The sequence below is a fragment of the Leuresthes tenuis genome, unplaced genomic scaffold, assembly GCF_036924035.1.
Source record: "Leuresthes tenuis unplaced genomic scaffold, fLeuTen1.0.hap1 SCAF_11, whole genome shotgun sequence".
Taxonomy (NCBI): domain Eukaryota; kingdom Metazoa; phylum Chordata; class Actinopteri; order Atheriniformes; family Atherinopsidae; genus Leuresthes; species Leuresthes tenuis.
In genome coordinates, this window is record NW_027325365.1 from 12,418,371 (window position 1) to 12,445,722 (window position 27,352).

Sequence of the window (27,352 nt, forward strand, 5' to 3'; positions counted from 1 at the left end):
TGTGTCTTTACTCTAATATTCTTCACAATCTTCAGAACTCAAAATTATGAATTATTCTAATCTGAAACTATGAATTAATGTAGAACTCAGAGTCCTCTTGAATCATTAACGTAAGTTCTTGATGAAACTAAACAAAAATAATTAGGAGACATTACAGTGTGCTCTGTTTGAGTTAAAACCCTTCAGAAAACTTTTTGTGTGCATTCATCATATTAAATTAAATGATGGCTGCAGCTTCACGTACATTAAAAATGAAAAACAAAGCTAACTGATAAATGATTTGAATTCAGCCCATTGTGCCTCTTTCTTTTAACAACACTAGAGGTAAAAACCTTTAGTGTTGTGCTTGGTTTGACATGGGTACAGACTTATTTCAGCTGCTGCAACTAATAACTGATTTATTGTTAATGTAAACCTTGCAGAAAAAGTACAGGTCCTTGTAAACTGCTGATTTATAAGGTCATAAAAAATTGGCTTCATGCTTAAGTTAAAAAAAGAAAAACTATATCCACAGCATGCCATTATAAATTCAAGGGTTGCTAATGCTTTAGCTTTGCTTTGTTTGCAGCATTGGCTCAATCTGCATCTCAGCAGCTAGCTTTTCAGAAGAAACATCAGTAATTTGAGGTTCACAGTCTTTGGTTTCAGGATGTTGTCAACATCCTGCTGCCTAAGATGCTATTTGATGTTTATTCCTGTGGGAGTCTGTGGCTGAAACAGCAAATCTAGTCCTTCAGCCACTTTCCAAAGCCCAGCATTTTTTGTTACAGCAGCAATCCAGAAACCTTCCATGTAAACACATTTCATTCACTGGTAGAATTAGGCTGGGAACATATGTGATTGATACAGATCTAAATAGTGAAACTATTGTATTATTATTATTATCATAGGTAAGAAACTTAACATCACTGCTGATTTTAATTTCTAAATATTAATATCCAGTAACAACAACTGCTCCTTTAATGGTTCGCATTACTCCACAAAAATCTCCTCGTGTTTCAGAGAAAGATACCACTTGACTGACTACACAGATAAAGGCAGCGCTTTGTCTTCCATATCAGGAGTTTCTGGAAGTTTTTAAGAGGATTTTTTTCTTTCCTCCATTGAATGATGTGAGCTGAACTTGCTTCATCTGGAGGAAGACAGACTGAGAGGCTGAGAGCTCACAGACTGGAACCAGAAGAGTTGTGAGTGAAGCCTGGAAGAGTGGCCATCACCAGTGCAGATACAGCTTCTTAATTGGTGCCCTGTAACACCACCGGCTCTGAATCTTTATGAGTTGCCGGGATAAATTATCCTGATTCTCTCTGCTGTAAAGCTCTTTATGAACCATTGGCATTATCCTAAATTTGAATTATTCCAAATTTAAATAATTGTTAAAAACAGCAAAAACTAGAGTATAACAACAATATTTTTATTTAATTAATTTGAGATTTTTCTCAAGAAAAGAAAGGCAATTATTCTCTTGCTATTACCTTTGAGTGGCTTTGAGAACCACTGAATGGTTCGTTATATAGGTTGAAAAGCTATGAAGGCTATGTACGTGAGAAGATATGATATTTTATAAGATGCCAGCTAGGAGAGCTCAGCAAAAGCTGTAAGATATAATAATATCACTTTGGCAAAAGAATAAAATAAAAACAAGTTAATTCCAAACTGGAATATTATATAAATAATATATAGTATTAATAAAAATGAAATATTAATAAATAAAAAATAAACTCATAAGGATCTATCTAGGAATATCAAATTAGATGGATTGTAGATTCATTTAATTTTTAAATAACATAAGAATAAAGAAAACGAGGAGCATGTGTACTTTAGTTTAGATATAGCACAACCTTATGTGGAACTAATGTACTGAAAACTGAGCCCTGTCTGTCCAGGAAATGTGTCATAGGTGCGTTTGTCCACAGCTCCAAAATGTGACAGTGTCACAGCCAATTGTTAGAAGGCAACGTCTGACTGCTGTTTTATGCTGGGCGGCATCAATGTGACATTACAGTGTCATGTGCTCACCCTAATCATCTAATTTCTTCTATTTTTGAACATGCAAACCTAATATAACCATGTATTTCTAAGCCCTGACCCTAACTATTCACAAGCGAGAGAATGGTCCCAAGAAAGCAGAAAACAGTAAAGTGAAAGAATTGTGGAAACATGTGGAATGGCTCTTAAACTTGTGGTGTCTAACATGGAGGTAATAATGAGTCCCACCTTAGGAGATCAGTTTATAATAATGATTCTTAGCCGACCTTGAAATATTTATATTTCCTATATTCCTATATATATATTTTTAGAACCCATGTGCATTGTGTGCATACTTATATATTAAGAAACGTTTTTGTTAAGTTAAATCATAGATGGTCAAATTAGTATTTTCTCCATAGCCCATACGGTTTCATATAAACATTGGAAGTATACACCTGCTGAACACTTTATGTCACTGTATAATGTACTTTAGAGTTAAATTGGTTGTTTTAATTTGATTACAACTGGACTAGATTAGATTGGATTGTATCTTTTTAATGCCTCAAGATTACAACTGTTGTTGATTGGTGCTATATAATAAAAACCATTGCAATGGACAGTGTAAGTACTTTTTTACTGCAGTGTTAATTTAGAATGTGTTTGTTCAGAACAGGCCGATCAGAGGTCTTTGCATTGGCAGATGAACTAATATGCTCTATGACCATATGGATTGCTTTCTTTAATTAGGTCAACGTTCTTTCTTTTCTTAAAAAGTACAAGTATATTAAGACAAATTGTCTGTGTATATTATATGAATCTGATTATTTGTGTATCAAATTGAAATTTGATTATACAATTTAAGTGAAAGATAGAGGAATGGAGATTGTTTGCAAAATAGTTGCTACAGTTTGTTAATATTTAGCTGCAATGATTTAACAGCAGACTGCTGGGATAGGCTCCAGCCCACCCGCTACCTGATTAACGGATTGACGGTATAGAAAATGGATGGATGGATTTAACAGCATTGCTTGTCAATGTAAAAACCAGATGTATAGGTCAACATTTAACATGACTTTGTACAGTATCTCAAAAATGGGCATCATGAGCCTGAGGAGCACAGCTAACATGAAAAGAGGACAATAATGAGATTACATAAACTAAATGGAGCATGTGCGCATGTGTGAATGTGCTGTCAACACCTCCAGATGACGCAGGCCTACTTAGGACATCATTATAAAACATACTGTTGTCAAAGTATCAATCTGACTTGCCAGATGGTTTGTGACGCAGAACAGAGAAGGCGAACAGCTGAGAAAAGGCAGGATTTAAAAAAAAAAAATACTTGGAAGGTGACTGGATCAACTAAGCTTCAGTGACCGTAAGATTAACAGGTTCAGTTGGTAAACCAAACCGAAGTCTTGCTAAGGCTGAGAAGAGTAACAATATCTTATTTATAGAAAAAAAAAACTTTAATGTTGTTTGTTCTTTGAATATAGAAATACATTATTAATTTAGATACATAATTTAGATATTTTGCTGTAAAAGCCTCTACTCAACGCTTAAAACCATTCCTGTGTGTGGATGGTTGGATAAAAAGCTTATTTCAATGCACAATGCAGAACCTAACTTAGATTAAAAAATATTAATATAATTATGATATTTCTGACAGTGTAGGCTGAATGTAAAGGCTGTAATAGTAAAATGCATAATTCCAAAATGTTCCTAATAAGGTAGCCAATGATTTTTTTTGTCATTATATGAATAAAAACAGTTTCAGTGGATATATACGTGGATGGTTTGACTAAACGACTGTGCAGGCAGAAAAGTAACAATAACTATAAAAAAGAGTCAGGTGACAGATCCAGATTTTGCACTGCAAGTCTTTAATTTCTTAGTGTCAAAGAAAAAAAGTAGGAAAAAAACCAGATTGCTCCTCTTTTGTCTCACTGAAGAGAAAACAGACTCTCTCGCTCTGTGTCCTCTCTGTTGATAGGTAAATCTGTGTCTTGTTGAAGATGAAAGGACTGTGGCCTTTTCAACTGACAACAGAACCGTTTCTAACCCTCTCCTTGCTGTTTTCTCTGTTCTCCACAGCAACACTACCACACAGATTGCCTGGATGGGTTGGGTTCTCTGTGAATTTACTGTAATGAAAACAAAGTGCTGGGAGCTACTATTCAAAGCCCTGAAACATATTGTCTATGCTCCTTCTGGTTACAGACAATGGCTCAACCTCACTCTGAACTGTGCCTGCAGTGGAGTGTGACCAGCTGGAGGGAACTATTGAAGAGGCACATGCCAACATCTCTTAGGAGAATACTAAATTGCGGAGCCAAGTGGAAAGTAGCACATTTAGTATAGCAAAGGAATATCCACAGGACCAGAAGTATGAAGAAAATAAAGAAGAAATGGGGATATTTTAATCAGAGAAAAACAGTGGTTCTAAGGTCATCGTGGGAAAACTACCCGAACTTAAACATTAAGACAAATGAATGAAAAGTAAAAAGAAGTTGATTATTTGATTAAATAGTTATTGCTTACTTCTATGTTATTCAAACTGATTCTGAACAAACAAAGCCCTAACCATGACAATGAGGAGTACAAATATGGAGGAGGATCTGCGCAGACTTACCCTTTAGAGGTTTTGGAAGGAAGTGGGCTGCTGGCTTGTTCTTTTTGACATGGTTCCCCTTCATGATTTCTCCTTCCTTGTTCAGACCGAGGTACCAGCCCCTGCCCGACTGCTGCTGCCGGTACGTCATGGAGGAGTATGTCACGTAGTAGTTCTCAAACACAGACTCCTTGAATTTGCACTCTATCGTAAAGTGTTCCTGTGGGGAGGAGGACAAGCAGGGGCAGTGTAAAGTAGTTGTTGGGCCAATAGTTCACAAGGTCTCAAGAGTCTCTGACATTCTGCCACAAACACACAAGCTGCAGAAATGCAATAGTTCTTCTCTTCAGAGTGCAGCTTAATAACGGTACATTGGGCAGCATGACCAACACAGTCAGGCAAAAAAAAAAAGAGCAGATGAACTATCCCAAGACTAAAGGATTTGTTTTAAAATTCTTATCTCATGATAATCTTCTTAGATCTGTTCATTCTATTAAGTGTTGTCAATAATGTAGCACTTCATGGCATAGATAACAGGGATATGACATCACAGAAGAGCATTAATAAAATATACATGGCAAATTAATTGTGGTCTCATTTGGTCCCAACTGTTAATTATGTATGGGCTTTTCATTAAATGTAGATTTTTTTTTCATTGAATGCAAGAATTAGTTGATGAGATTACATAGAGTACTTATCATTTGTACTGTATTTAAGTAATGATCTTCTGAACTGAAAGAAAAAGGGATTCAAACATTCTTAAAAGGTGACTTTAACAGGTTTATATATAATCCCTGTGCACTTAACTCAAGTATGGTGTTTTGTCCACGTATCTTCTTCCCTTTTTTCATTCACTAATGCACAGCTTATAGAAAGACTACATAGACATGCAGTTTTGCTGCTCATCCTCCAGACCCCATGCTGTGGTTACCCTTACTGTTAGGTTTAGAATCCAGCCATTATGGGATTTCCTCCTTTATTCCTGAACTCATTCTCCACAATTCACTGAGAAAATGGTTTTGTTACTTGATTGTTCATTCGTGTGTGATTTTCCTCTCTCTTTAGTGTCTACGTCTGCAATTTAGTTTTCTAACCATGTGGATGATATGAGACATCTCCTTTAAAAGATCACTAAAAACACAGCCACTTAGAACGGCTGGCGACTTCATACACGGCCAATTCACTTACCCGTGAACTGGCCTTTGAACGGAAGAAGAAATTCTAAGTGTCTGCAACTATGCCTTAATGCATCATTGTTGTTGCATTGCAGTATATTGTCAAGATCAATTTCAAAGTTTTGGTTCGTAACGTTTCTACTGTCACAATCTGAGTTACTGAATATAGTAATGGTGATCTGTGACTGATAGCCCTTAGAAATATACACATACATATACACATTTTATAACATTGTTATAAATATTGTCTTACAAGTGAGGAGCAACATGAAATCTTTAGTGCAGTAGGAAATCCTAGTCTGTGCAATAATTGCTGACTCTATTTGTACAACAGAATACAAGTAGAGCACATACAAATGTGCCGAGTAAGTGCAAGTTAGGAGTTTTAAGTCGGGCGTTTGAAGTAGAAATGTTCACAAAAGAAACGAGTCTTCAAGATATTCTTGAAGGGAGAAAGTGACAGCACTGCTTTGACAGCATTTGGCAGCTTGTTCCATTATCGTGGAACCACAAATGAGAACAGTGGAGACACTGGAGACTGCCTTGTGTTTGGGGATGGGAGTACCAGACAACATTCCAAAGAGGAACAAGTGGAGAAGAAGCATGCATCACTGAGTTTAGGTAGCAGGGTACAGTCATTTTGCTGGCTGGTGTTAGTGACTTGAATTGGGTAGCCAGTTGATTTAAGAGAACACCATGTCAGTATTCTGGACCTACATCTTTATCAGTGTAAATATATGGAACAGGCATCAGTGTTAAGTAGGTGTAAAGTCTATGGTATGCCAAAAAGTACAAACTGAAATTACACCACTAGTGTATAGGCCATGGAAGTTATTATTTCTCCATCTCTTTTCTTTTAATCCTCAAAGTTTTAATATCTCTGGTAACAGAAACATAGCTGACAGAGCTAGATGTATAAATAGTACTATTATGTGCATTGACATGAATATATTTAAGATAATATTCTGGTTATGGTGTGTTTATGAGTTGCAAATAAAATATTCTATTCATATTGCAATTTACATGTTACAGAGCATAGTCCAATCAATGCCCAATACCTACATAACATCCCCTTTTCAACTGCGAAGTTGCAACCATCCAAAGGTTTAATAATATTCATATCCTCCATATACTTGGGTTGCCAGATCTTGTGACAAAAACAACCAACCCAATTTATGAAAAAAAAAAGCCCAAAACAAGCAACAGCATTCATAAAAACAAGAAAAATTGCTCATAATAAATTAAACTGGCAACTCAGGAGCCTAGGGCATGAAATGTTAAGCATACATGTATACACGTGTCTACATAATGTGACTAAGATTAGCAGTCTATTTTTGATTATTGCGCACTCAGAATACGACTATATTCAGGTAAAGGTAATCACAAAATGCAGTTTACATGGCAGTGTCTTATTCAGAGTAAGGTCTAAGGCAGGTTAACACTGCTGTGCGTGTAAATATCCTAACAGTTTATTAACTGCAGCTTATCCATTGCATCAAGTGGTTGGTATTCACAACTTTCACATCTATATTGCCAGCTGACATTTAACATTTAACTGACATTTAAATACACCAACTGCAAACGCCTTAAAAACGCTGTTTGCAAAATCCCTTTTTTTAATTAAAAAAGCACTGAAAATTTTTTTAAAAAAAAATTAAAATAATAATAAGAATAAGAATAAGAATAAGAATAAGAATAAGAATAAATAGTGTTGAGATTAAGGTCCATAGATAAAACAAACTGTATTTTTGTACTTTGAGGCTCTGCAGAGCTTCACAATAAAAAAAGATGGAGCTTCAGAAGAGGAAACAGTGTTCTAACAAACCTACACACTGGTCTAATGACATGGCTCCATGGTAGCTGTTGTGAAAAAACAAACTGGTTCTTAGAAGATGTGCAATTTCATCCAATTCCAAACTCCAGCATTGTGTGCTGTTGTCAAAGTCAGTGCTATTTACAATATTTTTAAGTGTCTTTGTGTATTTTACTGTTTAAATCTAATTAGAGAAGTCTTGTTGTATTCATAACATTTTTGCTTTCTTACTCCTCGTTACATAATGTTTATTTGTTGACTGTTGACCACTCTCGATACATCAGTGTCTTCTTTCTGTCTTGCGACACAACTCCCATGTTTGAACTGATCAGCTGCAGGAGTCTTGGAAAGACCAGGCGGTATCCATCTCAGTTATGCATGAGCAGTAATTGGAAGCAAAACAACAAGCTGCTCTTGAGCCAGCATCACTGTTCTACCTCTAATAATGAGCTTATGTGGATTTGGCTGGTTACTCTCATTCTGAGGAAGAATGAGAGTCTATCGACTAACAGACACATACAGATGGATATATGCAGTTTGTGCCAAGATGGAGGAGAAGCTGCTGGCTTTAACTGTTGGGCTGGAGAGGGTCTTTAGAGAACAGCCTTGTGCCGACTAACACAAGGAGGGGCCAAAGTGGCAAGGGATCCCCAATTCTGTTCTGAGAGGGCTGTGATGAACGTGCTGTGCATTTCAAAGGGTTCACGTAGCATCTTCTGCAGTCAATAGTATATCTATTGTTCCCTGAAACCAATCTCCTTGTGAAAGAATCTCTCATCACTTTAATTGTGACTCCTGTGCCAAAAAGAGGAAAGGGAATTACTTTAGAAATAAAATCCCGTCCAACATCAGCACTGAAATAAAGCCCTCAGTCATCTTCCTATGCCCAATTCTCTATGGTGGTTTTTGCTAAATGGAATTTTAATGATCCAATTACAATACAGGGGGTTTTTCTTTGGAATATGGAACTATGATAAATCCTTGTTCAAATGACTGACAAGTGGCAAACTCACTTGAAGGAATCCAAATACCTAAAATTACATTTGGCAAAATAAATGAAGGTGCTATATCCAACTCAAATACAATCTAAAATTAGATGGTATGTTTGACACGGTATATTGGATCTGTATGAACTGCACAATAACCAGTGGTCTATAAGCCTGTTGCCTGTTTCTTATTTTCTTGCTTCTATAACTCAAGCTGATAAAATAGTTGTTGGGAGCTCTGTAAACAGGTGAAGTGTTTTCATGCACTTCATAGACCTCTCTGTCTCTGTTTTTTTGACCTACGTGCCTAGTACACAGGTGTATGAAAGGGAGCTGGAGGGTGGAAGTTAAGACCTCGACATCTGCAGTTCATGTTTTTTTTCTTTTAACCACCTGCAATTTCCAAATCTATCTACTGAAGGCAGTATCAACACTGGTGCTTGACATTTTTAAGAATTTTCTAGGTTTCTGCATACACATAACCTGAAAGTAACCTTAAAACGTTCAATTCTACAACTTTCAGTTGATTCCCACCTTATTCTTGGAGTGATGAATGCTAGTCAACTCCCCCTAAAGAGGTCAACAATGATGTCCTTAAGTTTGTCCACAATTTGTCAGACATCCAAAAATGTTAGTCCTTTTTTCTTTGTGTCATGATAAACAGCAAGTTTGTTCCTAAAAAAGTGTGACACTAAGATCACACTTTACAAGCTCCCCATTCTTTAAATAAAACAGGGCATCCACTCAAATCTGATAATTATACAATCCCCAACACCTGACTCGAACTTTAGCTTAAATTTCTATCTACTTTGGTTAATTCAGATCTCTTATCTAGTTTTTGTAAAATCACAATTAAAAAACAGAGGATGTTTCAAGTCATATTAGTGATGATATTAAAGCTTCAGCTTTGTACTTTTACCACTCTCCTGCCATCAATTACACACTCAAGCATTAGATACAATGATATTTACAAAGCACCTCATGGACTGTGGGCTGCAAGAAGTAAATGAAATGGCACTTGTTGGCTAAGATTGGTTAAAATTGATCAACTTAATAGTTTATAAGAAAACTTGACATTTTTCTATAGGAGTCTTTTTGTGTTCCCCCCAGTGTACTTCCTTCCTGTAAATTGAATGTTTTATGAGTAAATTGATTTAGACTTTATATCTTATGCACAAAGGGAATGTTAAAGCAGATCCTTGCTCAGATTATGAAGGTATTGTTTGAGCTCTTCATAATCCAATAACTGCCTATAAAAGGGAGACATTTATTGGCTTATGAAGTGTTACGCATAATGTGCTGAGTTATCATTTCTTGTCATATTGAATCTCTGTGAATGTAAATCACACATGCATGCTTTGGCATAAGCTGGGGAAACTTTTGTACTGACACACACAAGTGTATAATTCAACAGCTGTCAGTGCAACTGCAAAATGATTATTCTATTAACAAGGCAGGTATGTCAAGTAAACAAGTTACCATACACTGCCAAATGGTATTCTGTCTGCTTCAGGGGAGTAAGTACAGCCCAGCAATGTTCTGTCCGATCCAGTCAGTAGGAGAAAAAATAGGATAATCTTCTGTTTCTTCTGTAAAGATACTGACTGAATTTAAAGAAAACAAGACAAATCAATGCTATGCATGGCATTATGATGAATTGTCCAGCTACTACATCAAAACTGAAATGACATTATTTATGCCAATAAAATCAAAGCAGAGCACCACTCAAGTTTCTTTACAGCCACATCAATGCTTGTGGGGAAAAAAAACTGAATTGCTATGGCCGAGCGGTGAGGAGGACTATTGCTAAATCCAGCTTTTCAAAAGAGTCTAAGTTGATTAAAAAGCACCCTTTCTTTAGCTAAATATGAAATACACTCATTGTGTTCATTAGTTTGGGAATACATTGGAGACTTTTAATCTAGTGGAAAAGACCCTTGCAAATACCAAACACAAATAGTCACACCCACACAGGGTACACATTCAATTCAGAAGGATATTCACACACACATAAAAACACACTCATAAACAGGGCAGTTAATGACACAGCCCAGTGGAGTGAAACCTTATAGCAGCGCTTGTTTACCAAAGGCATTGTGATGGCTAAACAGCTGAAAAGGTATGGCTGTGAGCCAACTATCTTATTGGAGTGGACTAAAACACAAATACATGTTCAAGCATACAATACAATACACTGACTCCTTTGAAGAATAACATCTGAATTTCTATAATCTGAAGAAAACAATATGCTCTTTCACACTTACACAAGGAAATAAAAATGTTTTTCTTTTTACTTATTTTGAAGTAATCATACATGCGTATAAACTATAGTATATGTGGGATTTGAATACTGTACGTGGCCCAAGAAAAATAAATGTTATATTAACAAGCAGCCATGTTTTCTCTTTCTCAATCATGAATTGTTTTGTCTTCTCCTTCATATCATCCAAATGACTTTTCTGTTCATTTTAGGTATTCATCTGGCAGTTAGTGCATTGCCTATCTAGAATGGCTTTCAAATAAATCTTAATGTGATGGGTTTAATGTCTAATTCAGGAAATCTTTCATGAGTGCATGAGGATTTAACTGGTAGAGCATATTTCAGTACAAGAGCTTGCAAACCTCAACACTAGCATGATAAATATCTCCACCCTTTGAGCCCTGATTGCTCTATTTTACACACACATACACGCTCACACAAAGCAGTCTAGACGAGATTCAACTGGAGCCTCAGTGACTCACACTAATTCAAATATGACCCTCCAGGAAATTAATAACACCACTTCAAAAGGCACCTCATGAGATATCCGCACATTACTTAACTCAGGATCCAAAAAACAAAAAAAATGCTCACAGATCAGAAAAAAATATCAAAAAGCCCCCAAAATGTTTTTTGTTTTTTTTTCCAATTGGTAATTATATGTGTTTCACTTAGATTATATAACCGGAGAACAGTGTGGTACTGAACAGCACCCACTACCTTTGGTAAAGAACAGGGGCAGACAGGAACATAGAGAATAGTAAAGTAAAATACATATTAATTGGTTCTTCCTCTCCCACACAGATGCTGATAGATGAACATATTTCCACTGGTGAATTCTGCCTCACCCACACATGTACACTGTTTCTTTCACCTCTCATTTCTCTCACGCTTTGTGTTGTGTGGTTTAAGCTCTTAAAATTAGAGAACAGAGTTTAATACAAACAAATACAGTACACATTGTTGTCTATACTCTAAAAGCCATTAATACTATTTAAGGAAATGTGTGACATTATCATCTTTGTCATAATGCAATTCTTCCCTCTTCATTTATTCAGATTTCCACTCTTGGATGCCGATATGGACACACACATACTGTAGAACAGTGGGATATATTCAGATCCAACAGCAGCAGCACTCCATTCCTCACCCAGAGTGCGTGATCTGCCGTCTCTCCACTGTTGATAGGGATTCTCCCCCAAATGCTGAACCGCGATTGGTTGATCTGATGTGTGGCTTAAAGGCAGCACTATACCACAGCAGAAATTCCAGTAATACAGCCACTATTTGATAGCCAGCTTCACATTCAGTTCAATTTCCTCTCTAATTTAGCTGAAATAGGAGGCTCTGCAACCCATCCCCCAATTGCATTTTAAAATGTACTGTATTCCACACAACGGCTGGTATTTAAAACTGTGCAGATGCTATATAGTCTGCAGCCAGCAGTATCTTTTCTGGACTCCAGCTTTTCTATTCTTTTTTTGAGAAAAATGTAACAAGAAAACTCAATCAAAATTCAATCCTAATCTAGTGCTTGGTAGTGTGGATTTTATTGATTGTGGTTCAAACTTTAATTCTAATTCCTATCAAACCTTGTTGCAATTGTTGTAAGTAGATTCAAGTGCAATAAGGCAAAAATGTGCTAATCTATTTACAATAATTTGGCAGCAATACATTCATGTTAATCTACACCGCAGGATCTTTTTAGGGCATGTGTCAAAGTCATTTTAAGACATTTGAAAAACTTGTTATGTAAAACTTGTATGTTTTTATACAACAGACACAAATATCACTGAATCATATATGAAGAATAATATTCTCCTTCTCAGATGTTTGCATTTAACGGTTTTCCTAAAATGTTTTGTTCCTGAAGCAGTAACTAAAGTTTAGAAATAGGACACGCTTCTGCTGCTGCCTCTGTCTGCTTGTACAGCCCTTGCCAGAAGAATCTATTTTTATCAAATGAATCCTACAACTTGCTTCATATGCTTAATTGCTGACAGACATCAAACTTGTATCATTAAAATTATTCACTGGGAGCTGTAGACTGTATAGGAAGGGAAGGGATTGAAGGAGTATGTTTTATTTCAATTAATGCTGTATATTCCCCTCAGGCACGCTCAGCTGGGGATGGATATGTTGTCAAACATGTGCTAGCACTCATTAAAATGTAATTATGCTGTAGGTAGATCATACAGCACTTGCGGAAAGCTAATTTTTATGTTGTTATCTTTACATTGAAGTCATTCTTTGTTTTTATACATGCCATCTTTCCATCGATAACTTTTCTATACCCGCTTAATCCACCTCAGGGCCACGGTGGGGCTGGAGCCTATCTCAGCTGCCATTGGGCAAGAGGCAGGGTACACCCTGGACAGGTCACCAGTCCACCACAGGGTCAACAGAGAAACAAATAATCATGACACTAGTGAACCTAACATGCATGTTTATGGATGCTGGAAGGACGTCGGAGTACCCAGAAAGAACCCACACATGCACAGGGAGAACATGCAAACTCCTCACAGAAAGGCCCAAGTCAGAAATTGAAACAGGAACCTTCTTGCTGTCAGGCGACAGTGCTTACCACTACACCTCCGTGCAGCCCATAACTTGTAACAGCAATCAGTAAAAATTAACACGCATTAAATCTTCTATGCCATGATCCCTGTCTTTATTGCAGCTTTCCCACGAGAATATGAAGTGAAAAACACTTTACACAAAGAACTTTTCTGCAGTTGTGTGGTTGAGATTTCTTTGCCAGTCTGCTACATCAAAAATGCCTGGTCTAGATACCAGTCATCAGTTAGAAAAAAAACTCCCTCCACACACCTCTGACACACTGAAAGTCTCAAAAAGGTACGGTCAGTATGTTGTCGCAGACAATTTCGAGGGTCCCAGCTCCAATTAATCCTGACTTGTAATTCTTCAACTAATTTGCATGCATCATGAGGAACAGATTAGATGAAAAGTTATCAAACTGGGGAAAAGTTCATACAGGCTAGCTGAAGAACACTTAGAAGCATACCAAACGAGAAGCAATAGCATTTGCCAAGATGGCATCGAGAAGCCTCCTCTCTTGCTCCTGGTCAAACAGGAATTAAGCATGGAAGCCACGAGCTCCAGGAACTCCCGGCTAGATCAGGCTAGGAGGCAGGTTTGCCTAGGAGCTAGCAGAACAGACTCAGCCCGGCTTGAGCTCCTGGAGTCCTTCAAGTAAGCTTGCACAGCACTCCAAGTTCCACAGCTCCTCATCTGGTCTTTCCTCTATTGTGTGTCACTAGTCTCTGGAATTGGACTACTAATGAGACCACCAGGCCTGCTAGGAGCCTTGAGCTAGCAGGGTTTCTGGAGCTAACAGCTCCTAGATACTTAAAAGCATAGATTAATAAATAATCATTATGATATCTCCATGTGCATGTCCCTGCATATTTCTTTCTTGCTTTCTTCTTAAGAATTGGTTTCTAGTTTTAAGATATATGACATACAGTTCTTTCTTTTTTTAGGTGACCTTAATTGAACATACTGTCATAGCACAGTGGATGCATAAATTCATGGTGGAATTACAATAATATTTGAAACAGTCATTGCTTAGCAGAGACATGGAAGGCCAGTGACAGCGGCTAAAGGGAAAAATGCATACAGGGCCAGTTTACCATATCTATAAAGCCATATAAACATAATGAAGAAGAAGATTTTGAGGCAGGTTTTTCTTGGAAAAACTTTGAAACATACAATTTGAGGTACACAGATGAGTTTTTAGAGAATGTATAACTGTACGAGTGTGACTTTGTATGAGAGAGTAATAACATGAGAGAAAGGAAGAAGCAGAAGGGCTAGCCTTTTTTTTTTATTACATTACTACCTAAGTATGCAATCAATAATTTGTCAGCAGATGCTGCACAACAAAAAGTCAAGAGATTATTAGATTTTGTTTGTTGTTTCTGTGCTACTTGCGCAGTCAGGAGACCTTTACCATACAAGACAATCTTTAGTAATTTGACTATAAAGGCAGTCTGTGTACTGTGAATGTGTGTGTGTGTCTGCACGCCCTCCGGGTGCACACCCAACCGGCCTATCACTCTTCTTTGTGATGTCTGCCATACAGTGCGGTGGTGGCATTTGGGAAAAAGACAAACAGAGACATTCCTCAGCCTCCAACTGAATTATTCATAACCTTACACATTTAACCAAATATGAAGAGCCAGCTGCCACAGTTGGAGATGTCACTGCTTACACAATCTTCAAAATCCTTATTGACACTGAATTTATCAGAAAACGATGCTCTTTCTATCGGATTAGAATTCTGTTGAGTCTGAGTAAGCCTGAGAGGGAGTTACTCATTTTCACAAATAGTAGAAAAAAATGTTCCCACTAATTTCATGTAGTTACATAGATGTATGTGAAAGCACTAACATTCACTCTACTCACAGCTGAACAAAAAGGACAGAGTACAAGATCTCTTCCAACACATATGCACATAAATTCTCACGCTTACATGGAGTGAGACACTTACCGATGTGTACAGGTAGCCCTCACTGTTCATTGCCAGATACAGTTTGGTCTGCACCCCCTGGATGGCCACCACTCGCAGCCCCACTGGTATGAGGTTAAACATGGCTGGAAACAGACAGGACAGCAGAAACAAAGGATAAGCTAAGTGTACACAACTGCCGTAATTAATTTAGTAAACTCCGCCTTGTACACTATGAACTGATTTAAGGTTAACTATTTCATATTTAAAAACAATCCTGTCCTATAAAATCTGTGAGCCAGTATCTTACAGGATATGTTTTACAACGAAACAAAAGACAATGTTGTGAAATCACATGCATAAACTTAATTCATAAGCTTGTTGAATTTAAACTTGTGTTTTGCACACAATATATTTCTCTGACATCAGAAAAAACAACTTAAAAATCATACAACTGCTATCTGTCAATACTCTGTTGTGTCATTTAACAGTGAATAGAACCAACATCAACAAATGTTGGACACATGTTTATGAGAAGATATGCTGTTTTTCCTAACCACTGCCAGTGATAAGAATACAGCAACTGCCAATCCTTCAGGTATAATATTGTGTTGGTTCTCAACATCTACAGCACATGCTTTGAGTTTTCGCTATGTTGTTTCAGCATTTGTTGGCTGCTGCACATAGGAACTAGTCACTTACACAACTCTGTACATATAACTCAAGCCAAACAAACACACACACACAAATGCATAAACCTGTCTGTGACTAGGGAGTGGAATACAGGTTGTGAGGCTTGGAGAGCCAGCAGCGGCCCAGCTGGTCACTGAAGTACATCTTTACCTAATTAGTCTAAGCCTAAACTGGCCGCAGTGTGCGTGCCTATTTGTATTTCACAACAACACCAAAGGCTTAAAGAGGGAAACACGTGAACATCCACTTGAGAGTCAGCAGCCAGCATGGACGCTTCCAATAAAGCAAATATCATCATGTTACCCTTTTATATTCCAATTTGAATGTAACAAATAAATAATGCCAAGGAGTGAATTATACAATTTCTCTTAAGTTTTAAGTCATCACTTCTGGGTTTAAATGCACATCAGAAGAGAAATTAAAATTCCCACATTCTCACAATGGTTAAGCTGTGTCTCAGTCTTTATTGTAAATCTTCTTGTCAACCACTTAGAAGGTCTCTATCTCAAACCCCTTTGATCGAAGTGCACTGTAGAGGCTTTTTGATTGGCCATTTCATTTGCCCTTACTGCTTAAACACTGAAGGCATCCCTCTCACTGGGCTTTTTATGTAAACAATTACCATAGGAATGCATAACATATTTACTTCAGAGAGGCATTGCCAGCATATTATTGGTTCAGTGAAAAAGCAATTACTGGTCGACAAAGCACTGGCTGTGTGGTGGTCTGTATTCCATCCTTTTCATCCTCCTTTAGTTTGTCTTTTTTTTCTCTTTGTTGCTTCAGTGCCACATGAAAGTCTTTTTTCTATATTAAGCCTAGTTTTTTCCTGCATCTCCAGTGTCATGAAATAGTACATTAAATAGCAAACAACAATAACAAGAGAGTGTTAGGATTCTGAAGATACTGAAAAGCCCATGAGTTTACCTGTCAGTGCTTTTTGACAGGTGCATTCAGTGGTGACTTTCCTTATCATATAATGTATTATTTCAAGAACATCTGTGATAAACAGAGAATGTTTTAGACTAGCCTGTCATATAAAGCTCTGCTTCCACTGCTGGAAATTCGCCCAGTGACTAAGACTCCTTGAGGGTTCCAAGCTATTTATCTCTATTGTTTTTTTAATCACATGATATGGTACAGTACAGTGCAACTCTCCACAATTCTTTCATACTTCACTTTTTACTACAGATAGCATCCGCTCAATGTAGGCTGGATCAGCTATGTATCATTGCAGCGTGTGTGAAGCTGTGGAGACACAGAGATGACTTCCCTGTGAGTGTGTTTATTACCTTACATTGATTTATCTCTTGCTTATATCAAAAGTGACTTACTGTGGAGACGTTCAGAAGAGTTATTAGACTGATTTTCTTTGTGGCAGGCTTTTAGTTTAGAAGGGTTTGAATATCTTTTGGTTGTGATCATAGCTACTGAACGCCATGGAGTTCTACTTTGGGCACCAGAGAAAAACAGACTCTGTAAAAACATACTAGCATTTATTAAACATTCTCATGTATTCATTAGTCAATATATGATCCGTGTTCACAAGTGAGATATTTCCCTTATTAGAGTAAAGATAAGTAAATGCTTATCATTACTGAGCTTGAGAAAAGCCAAGTTGGCCTGATGGTCTTTTTTTTTTGGAGTTTGCTTTACAAATACCACAATCAACAGCAGTATAACTTGCTGTTTGTGTGTGTGAGTGTGGGAACATAGATGGATGACAGACTGACTGCAGAGGCACCTTAATGACATATAGTAGAAGACAGGCATTCCAGCTACTTTGCCAGGAAGGGAAACATGAAATGAAACAGAATGGCGCAGGAAATTAATCAATGTAATGGAAGCTTTATAATCAAACATGGATAGTGCTAGTCTACAGGATAGATAAAACTGAAAAAAAGTTCAAATGTATTGGAAGATATACTGTGGCAATTTGTTTTACTATAATTGGGAAGCCCCTCTATCAAATACAAAAATGGTTTTATAGTATTTACCTCACTATATCCTGAAGCTTTCAAACCGACAGATTGGTGTATCTTTCCTTACACATGCTGCTAATGGATGCTGATTCTAAAAATCTCAAACTAATAGGACCTTTTATCTAAACCCTCGATATAAATGCAATATTTTTAGGCATATTTTGCAGTGTTCTTTTCCTTTTATGTAGCGAACAACCTCATGTCAAATATTTTGCCAAGTGAGTATAAAAAACTGATGGATCTTTACTGTCACCAACAAAAAGCAGACACTATGGCAAAAAAAATAAAAATAAAGTTTTATTTCTGCTGAGATGGACTAATAACAATGGGCCTCGTGCAAGAACCGTCCCTACGAACAGATTTGTTCTTAAGTCATGCGTACGAGTTATTTAAGAGAATTAAGGGACTGCTCTATATAAGGCATGTTGCGTTTTGCACAATATTGCCATGAATGAGGGTCTCCCACTAACTGAACCAGCCCAGGCAGACCTGAAGGTGTTGTGCCAGAAGACTCCCATGGACCGCCCCATCAAAGTGCCATCATGATGATGTGAGGCGTTTTTTTTTTTTTTTTTTTTTTTTAAGCCATTTTCATATCAAACCATATCTTCTTTATTTCGGTGACATTACGAACTACAGGTGACACGGAATTAACAGCACACTTGTAATTGCTTTCTTGGCTTTGCTAAAATTCTTTGCTACACTGCTAAAATTGACAGATTTTTCTTTTTGTATCTCTGACAGCAGAACTCCAATCTCAGAGCCCGTAAAGTTGTTATTTTTGCGCCTTGATGCCATTCTCATGAATCAACACTCAACACTTCCTGGCACAGGAGAGAGGAAGCATAGCCTTATATGGTATTATTTTGGGCGTGAAATTCACTATCTTCATGCATGTGCACTTAAATACACACGGGTGGCATTCATCATTTACGCAGGTCGTTTACTTTTTCTGAAGTTAAGAGAGAAATTTAGAATAAAATATGAAAACGTTCTTGCATGAGGCCCATTGTCTGTTTACCATATATAATTTCCCTAAATTCATTTAAACAGAACTCAGACTCATCACCAAAAATCACAGATTTCTTTCAGTTCTTTTTTTTCTTGTATGCAGCATAGTAAAGACTTGATGATTTAATGTCTCCCTTCCTCTTAAACATATTGCTTTATAACTGCACCCCTTCTCGCTTTGCATTACTCAACTGAGTTCTCTCCCTTGATACTTCCACCACGATGCGCACGTACACATCTGCACTCTGCCTCATTTTAAAAAGATTACCAGCCGGTGCTCTGATGGAGATTTTCGAGTGGGGAAACTCAATTACTTCCTCGCTCCTGGAAACACCTGAACACACTGAAGAGGATGACAGGACCACCCACACGGGGACATTTCCTGGTGCACAGAGGCACACGGAATAAAGGAGTGAGGGAGCCTGAGGGACAGATTTCCCGATTGTTTCAGTTCCACCCACTAACAGCGACGAGACATCGCCAATTCAACGTGACAGTCAATCTGAGTCTTGTTTGTGACATTACCAATGTCATTCTGGGACAGGCATGCTTGCAATTATCAATGCTTGAATACGAAGAATGGGATAAAGTTATAGAGCCAAACAGTAAGGTGCTGTCTCAACATTAGAATTCACTTGTATAGTCTGATAAGTCCAGGGCTGAAATGGCTTTGACTTTGAAGATTGAATTGGTAACTTAAATAAAATTACATTGCTTAATTTGTGAAATAAACTTGATAAGTTTAGTAAGTGAACGAATTTAAGCTGCAACGAATTTAAGGTCAGATTTAGATGCTCTTTTTTTGTAGAGAACCATGGGTTTGTTCAGTTGTGAAGCAACATAGGAAAACAGCTGACATGTAAAATAAGAGAGAAATCCTCAGCATTTATTTAACTTTGGTTATTTCTGCTGTTTTTCTTTGTAATGAAAATGTCATAGAAATATCCAACATTTACTACAACTGTGAAATAGCCAGAGCCTGTCTGCTAAGCTACAGTGGCAAAGATTAAATGTGAGTGAGTGCATGTGTGTATATGCACATCTGAGGAGGTCCTCTCCCACCATCATAAGACACCACTAGCTCCAAGAGGACTGCACTCTCCGTCACCATGGAGACAAGCGCACCCAGTGCCTAACAACGCTATTTTTGGAGCAGTGTAAAGAGCTTCACTCTTTCTGCTTTTCCTGTTCAGCAGCACTCTTTAATTTTCTCCTCATAAACTGCCAATGCAGGCCAGTTGTTATATAACTCAATAGAAAAGAAAGACCGCACAAATATGACGGGTGGGGTAGTCAATGTGTGAAGTTGAGCATCTTGCTATAATTGTGTTTGTGTATAATGCATGCATAAGATGTTGCAGTATCATGTTAGTGTCTTTATTTCAACTTGCTGCTCACTTCTGCTCAGTTTGGGATTCATTATTAGAATTATCTTATTGAAAATACAAGTTCCACACACAAGTACATGGTGTTGCTCTACTAAGACCACATCTCACTTGCACAGACCTGCTGTTTATACCTAAGACACATCACCCCCAAAGGACTAAATTACTACAAAGGTACTAATTGGGAGTCTCCAGATGTGTTTCTTACCTGCTTAGTGGGATAACTTACAAAGTATTACGTCAACACTGTTTAGTGTACCATGCAGATCTTTTTTCTCAACAATATAATTCTGGACTAAGTAAATCATACCTAATTACTAACCACTGTATTGCTCTAACGTAAAGTGTTTATTTCACTGTCTAATTCTGAAGTGATCCATTTCTGCTGCATTGTTACCAGACAAGTGGATGTGCTGTTACTGTTCCACAGATCTCCTCTCAAATCTATTGGAAAACAAAGAGCTGGTGGGTGTTGTGGCTATGATGGGGATGCATCAATGCATAGTCTAAGATGAAACTGTCTCACGATTGAGGCACTGTGTAGGAGAGTAAAAAGCTATCATTTGTGGTTTGCGTTCAAATGAGTAAAATATGATTTTGACTGGATCAAATTAAACTCAGTATTTTCAGTAAATTCTCAGTACTTATTTAATACATTGACACAGACTGACTTAGGGGTTTTCTATATACTATGACACACTGAACTAGTCTAAATGTTGTTCAGCTTCAAAGGGGGAATTTAGCATTTATAATCAAACATAAGAAAATCACATCAACTAAAGCTGACAGATTGTTACTTGGTTTTTAACTGGAGCAGGCCTGTCACCTGTCTTTGGTTGTTGGGATGGATATCAACATGGTGAAAGGTCCCCTTCATCAATATTACGTATGTATTTATACAATGTATATACAATATATATATATATATGTATGTGTATGTATCTTAAGACACGTTTGAATGCTGTATTATTGTTATTATTATTATCAAGGCAACCTCTCACCATGTTGATATTAATATTAACATGATATGAACATGGTGATATCAATACATATTTCCAATTTAAATATGAAATCTGTGGAGGAAGTCTTGGTGGGAAACTTACTGTAACCACTGTCCTCCTCCTTTGTTCCATCAATGGTTCCATCTGCCTGCAGCTGCAGGTGGAAGCCTTGTCGACTGTACAGCTTCGTTACAATCCCCTTCAGCTGGGGCTCTATGGAAGCAGAGAGAAAGCAGAGACACAGAGACGTGAGAATGAAACAAGGCACACGGTGATGACATATGGAACCCTATAATGGGATATAGTGAAACTTGTGCTTTGCTGCTTGTCATCAATTTGAACATTACTGAAGCCCAAAAAAATAAATCAAGTCTTGGTGGAGCATAGATGTTCAAGGAGGAGCAGTTATGACAACTGGCTGTGAACTGTCAGTCAAGTTTGAACATAGCAGAGAAAATCGTATGAAGAAAAGTTCCTGTTAAAATGTAAGTCTTTCGTAGAAAACAGATGTAGAGGCATTCTAATGTAATTGTGTTTTTCAGGAGAGAATTTCATTTTTTTAGCTTGACCCCACAGTCATGTTTTTTTGCCACTTAATTAACTTAAAGCATTTAAACAGGAAGATTGTAAGAACAGGTTTGACTTGTGTTGCTTTGTTCATGTATCAAATGCGCACTGGTAAACCGTTTCTGTCTTTTCTTTAAATCATCTACATTCTCTACAGCAGAAGTGACTAAAAAGACACCCCCTGTGGCTCAACTTAAGATAAATAAGACTATAGATGGACAAGCGCAAAGTATATCATTATCAAAAATGACTCATGGTGGTGCCATGTGGCACAGAGATCTAAGATGACTGTTTTCCACATTACCCCCCTTTTTCTCTCCATGCTTATTGTCATTTTCTACTGTAAGAAAGGTAACAAAAAAAATCTTTATCAACATAATAGTGTATGACTGCATTAAGTGGACACAAGAAGAATAGAGTGCCAAACGTTTCAACAGAATTTTGACATTCACGTGAAACAAAGTTATGAAACAACAAGCGCTTTAGCGTTCAATGGGTCCAAAAAACAACAACTGAGCAATCTTGTTAAATAAAATGAGATAAAAAATGTCTCACACAAATTTATGACAAAGGATAAGAACTACACTAAAAGCAAGGACATGGCAAAAATAGGCAAACAAGAAAGTAGAAAGAGACAACATTAACTTAGAAAATTGTGCGATTTCACATCAGTTGTGGAATTTGGAGTCTCATTAAAAATCACATTAAAAATCAGACATCTGCACTGCTCATGACAACAAAGAGCAAAGCAATGATTGATGATGTTTTGTCATCTAACTAATATAACTAAATATCTTATCACCAACAATATGTACAAATATAATACATTAATGATCCCTATAAGCTGGGTAAAGAGGTCACAAATCCATTCAAATAAGTCACTTTTCCCTCTTAAAATTCAAGGTGTCTTCCCCAAAGCATATGTCATGTTCTCGTTCCCATTTTTTCATTTCAGTTTGTGTATTACTTAGTGAAACTGAGATAGCAGGTTAACCATGGAGCAAACCTTGTTTCCATTTCTTTAAAATTATACAAGCAAAAAAAGAGTACTTTCAGAGCGTTTAAACCAAATATCTTGAGTTTTCTTCTAAAGTAATCTCGCTCAGCCTGTGTAAGATCACATAAGGCAGTTGTGTCAATAATTATTTCCTGTTCATGTCCTCCATGAAAAGAATTCCCTTGTGCATTTTCCTGTTAGTGCTGTTCATATCGTATGTGTTACATCAGCATTTTCTCCAATAAGATCTAAGTGCCTTCCATTATCTGGTTACTGTCTCTAGTGGAGTGTTCTTAACTGTGGTTAACCACACCTTTCATCTATCCTCTCAACGCACATACTTTTCAACACAGCCAGTGCTAGCTTTACTAAAGTTAAAAAGTTTGTTCAATCCATACAGCAGGGATGATGTAAAACTTTGCATGTTTATTATGAAGTTATTAAAACTGGAAAAAAATAACCGATTTTCTGTACACACATTAGTGTCTAATGTACACCTCATGGACATACTCATGAAAATACACCAAACAGCAAACAGAATGTTTCTATTTAGGATGGAAGTTGTTGACTACGTCTGCTTCTTGGAGGTAAAGAGGGTGCAAAAACTGTAGGGCAGTTAAACTGTTATATAAACATTCACCCTCACACCCAATCGCATCACACAGAGAGTTTAAAAAAAAAACTTTAGAAATAATTAAATTGATGTAACAACAAAGATTCCTTATGGAAAGAAAACAAAGACTTTATGCAGACACCATGTCCAGAAATATCAAGAAACTCTCACTAGTTAAAACATGTAAGCTTTGGACCTGATTAAGATGTGATTAGATCAGATATGCATCCAGGACTACTTTTGCACAAAGCGAATGTTCGCTTTAGGCTACAGAGATACTTCTGTGTCACTGCAATAGTATGAGATGCTATTCCATTACTAGGTTTATATGTATGATGAGGGTAAAACAATACTTACAACTTTTATTTTTGCCAATCTGATTTGTTTTATGTTCTTCTTTTTCAGGATCTTTGCAAAATTATGCAAAAAAGAGGAAGATTTGGAGCTTAGTAAAGGTCTGCTACCAACTCTAAAACTGCTTATTCAGATGTGCATGTCAACCATTCTCTGATTCATTTTTCGGTGGATTATGAAAATGTATTTCAGTTACTTTGTCCCTGGCTTTACAAAGTTAATGTGTTAAGCCTGCTTAGACCTTTTGAATTTTTATTATCATTTTCGAAAGTTACATAAATTCTAAAATCTGATTTGAATGGTCAGTGAATGGTTTAGCATCAGTTTATAGCTACAATCTGAAGCGTCAAAGGGAAATTCTCTGTGGACTGAATGGCTGTTCCCTCTTTCAATCAGAAACTTTGACAAAGCCCGTACCTTCAAAGGAATTGAGCAGTATCTTCTGTAAATGACTTTTAAATGTAATGACACCCTACAGTAGATGTAGAGTTGGTGATCAAGTGGACACAAGTCTATTAAAATTGCAAAACAGACCTGGTCGTCTCCTTCGCCTCTTCTTGGAACCAAAGAGCTTCACCCGTGAGAAAACGTTCAGACGACTGGGTTTTTCACAGCTTCCTTTGGTTTTACTGGGGCTGCTAACGCAGCGGCAGGCATTAGACTTCTCCCGCTCCCTCGCCTGCCTTTTCTGCCTTATGAGGGAGCTGGCAATAGCTGCCGCCATAGCCAGTTTGGCAGCACTCTGGAAAAAACTTCCAGAGAAGCCTGAATGTATTCAGCCCTTCAAATCTGAATGATAGGATTCTGAGGGGAAATGTCAACCCTAACCCAGAGGGAACAATCTAAGGCAACTGAAACGATGCTCTAAGTAAAAAAAAAAAAAAAAAAAAAAAAGCAAAGTGCACCAAACAACAGAATGGAGCCGTCCCAGTGGTGCAGTAAAGCCAGTAAGCCTAGATCATGTCCAAAAGAACAAATATTTGATTAACATAGGCGTTATTCGGGAATTGTCCGCTGTATCTCCAAGAGAAAAGTGAGATTTGATAAAAAACAATTAAAAATACACGTTTCACCCGAAAGACTTTGACTGGAGCACGTCGCATGTTCCTCCAACATTTTCTTGGTATCACAATGCATAAAACCCAGTCTCTGTTAACGGTTTTACATCGTCCCACTAAACTAAACAGCCGCGCACATGGTTATCGCTCGAGCAGATAGTCGTGAATGACGCGGAGTGCCAAGCCAGAGGATGGAAACACCTGTTTGCAGAAGTCGGGAGAGGGTTTGCACCACTCTCTACCTGGTTCCCTTCACACCTCCCTGAAACGGCATTGAGAAACGGATTAATATCTCGTTTAAAAAAAAAGCAACGCATGCGATGTCAACGGATCACTTCGGGGATCCGCTGTTATCGTCGTGTCCTTTCTTGAAGCGAAGTAACGTCAGGTAATTGCAGGAAGCGCCTCATGCTGAATCAGTAGCTATCCGAGCGCAGCGCGAACACAAACTCAGCCCTGCTGCTTAGAGCATCCCACCTACAACCTGGAGAACGAGCAGCGAGGAGGAGGGGTAGGACAGGGAGTCTAACTAAAGACACAAACACAGTCAGTGTGCACAGGTAGAACATGAGTAACTCCACACAAGCTTTCACGTGGAATAGTTCTGATTAATTATCAAGAGAAAGGGGCGTAAAATGCGTGGGGGCGGGTGGGTAGCAAAGGGGAGAAAGTGAAAGAGAGTGAGAGGATACCACAGAACTGCAGTTCAGACTACTTTGTGACTTAGAAAAGATAAGTCGAGTAATTGTGAGGAACACGCCCAATTGCATATATAGCGAGCATATAAAAAGCTAAATATTAACTATGATGATTGAAATACGTTTAATAATTAATTACAATGTATTTTTAAGCATGCAGATTATCTGAGTAATAAAACAGCAAGCTGATATCGTCAGATGCGAGTGGCACTTCATGTTCATGCAAATATAAAGGTAATATACATATAAACGCGCTTGTGGATTTTAGATTCCAATGCCTTAATCCGCAAACAATTAATATTTACCAAAACCCCTTTATTTTATGACAAAACATAAAATGTTATGCCTTTCCACTTTTTGAGGTGTCTGTAACTTTAACCCCGACAACAGAACACCACTGGTAAATTATGAAAATAATTATTACAATGAAAATGGTATAGGGTTAAAAGTGTGATCAACCATCTTTCATTGCTACAGACCCCAGAGTTTTGTACCGACACTGTAGCCTTGTCGGTCCTTTCCCTTTACTCCGCACTGGATTTAGCACATTTAACAGACTAACCGATGGTGCCATCTACAGTCCTAAATAAAAACTGTTACCTTTTTATTTATTTACTCATACAAAAGTGTTAATACCACACCTCAATGTAAGGACATTATGATTAATTATAAAGCATCAATAACAGTGTTAAATTGAAAGGAGTATTTGTTCAGCAAATATGAAGTATAAATACCCTAAACTAAACATTACAAATATAAAATAAATCTGACTCAAAACTCCGCAGCATTTAAACGAAGATTAATTCAGAATCTCCTCTTCAGCACCATGGACAGCAACATGACAAACGACTTCAGAAGTTAACCAAAATCTAGTCAGCACAATAAACAATAATGAACAAGACAATTAGCTTCACCAGACACACTGTAACCCATTTTACAACAATAATTCGAGAAGCTTTGTCTAAACAACACTAAAAACAAACAAAAAAAAAAAAACGAGAACAACAGCCTACCTGAAGTAGATTTTCTGAGGGGGAAAGTCATCTTTTCTCTATAGTGAAGCTAAAGCAATGACTTGAACAGTTCTACTCCTTAGGTACTGAAGTGATGGCGAGGATGCTCGATTCAGTAAAGTTCAAACCATTGTCAGACAACTGTCAGAGGCGTAGTCGAGAAGAAAGCATTGAGGCGTGGCCACCAACAGGAAGATCATTACAGGACATTAGTGACATGCCATTATGACTCTTAAAATGCTCATTAAACATTAATTTGGAGGTCTTGTTGATCCGGTAGACATTGGCATGTGTTCAATGTATTGCTGAGATCTGATGGAGGGATGTGGTGGGGTGGGGTGGGGGGGCAGATTGGTGGAAAACAAACCAAAATGCAGGCTGGGATTGTACTTCCTTCTAAGGGCACAGAAGACTTTGCTCTCAAATTACAAAAGTGATGTAAAATGATCCGATAATGCGTTGACTAAACTAGTTATACGGCCCTTTCCACTTTCAGCTGAAAATATCGATGAGACAATGGCAGGCTTTGCATTAGACGGAGTGATTTTACAAAAATAATTTTCTGTGCTTTGAAATTGTAGAGGCACTTTTCCTAAAACATGTCGGCAACAACTCTAACGTTGGTTTACAGTATTTTGAGCAAAATGAATAACTAGCTCAGCACATGCTATCCATGAAGTGTGGTCTCCTCTG

General features: G+C 37.5%; 2 protein-coding genes across 5 annotated transcripts in view; one reads left to right on the forward strand and one right to left on the reverse strand.

Moving 5' to 3' along the window:
• f9a (coagulation factor IXa) overlaps positions 1-27,352 on the forward strand; it is a 123,486-nt gene that overhangs the window by 14,406 nt on the left and 81,728 nt on the right. The window lies entirely within an intron of this gene.
• Positions 1-27,352, reverse strand: part of fgf13a (fibroblast growth factor 13a) — a 93,959-nt gene that overhangs the window by 2,059 nt on the left and 64,548 nt on the right. For 2 of the 4 annotated variants that reach the window (XM_072395506.1, XM_072395504.1), the window contains 3 exons: positions 21,462-21,572; positions 15,330-15,433; positions 4,604-4,802 (listed from right to left, as the gene is read on the reverse strand). In XM_072395506.1, coding sequence (XP_072251607.1) covers positions 4,604-4,802; positions 15,330-15,433; positions 21,462-21,572 — 414 coding nt within the window. Of the gene's footprint in view, positions 1-4,603; positions 4,803-15,329; positions 15,434-21,461; positions 21,573-24,424; positions 25,432-26,659; positions 26,761-27,352 lie in introns of those variants that run through there. The other 2 variants (XM_072395507.1, XM_072395505.1) reach the window with 2 other exon arrangements.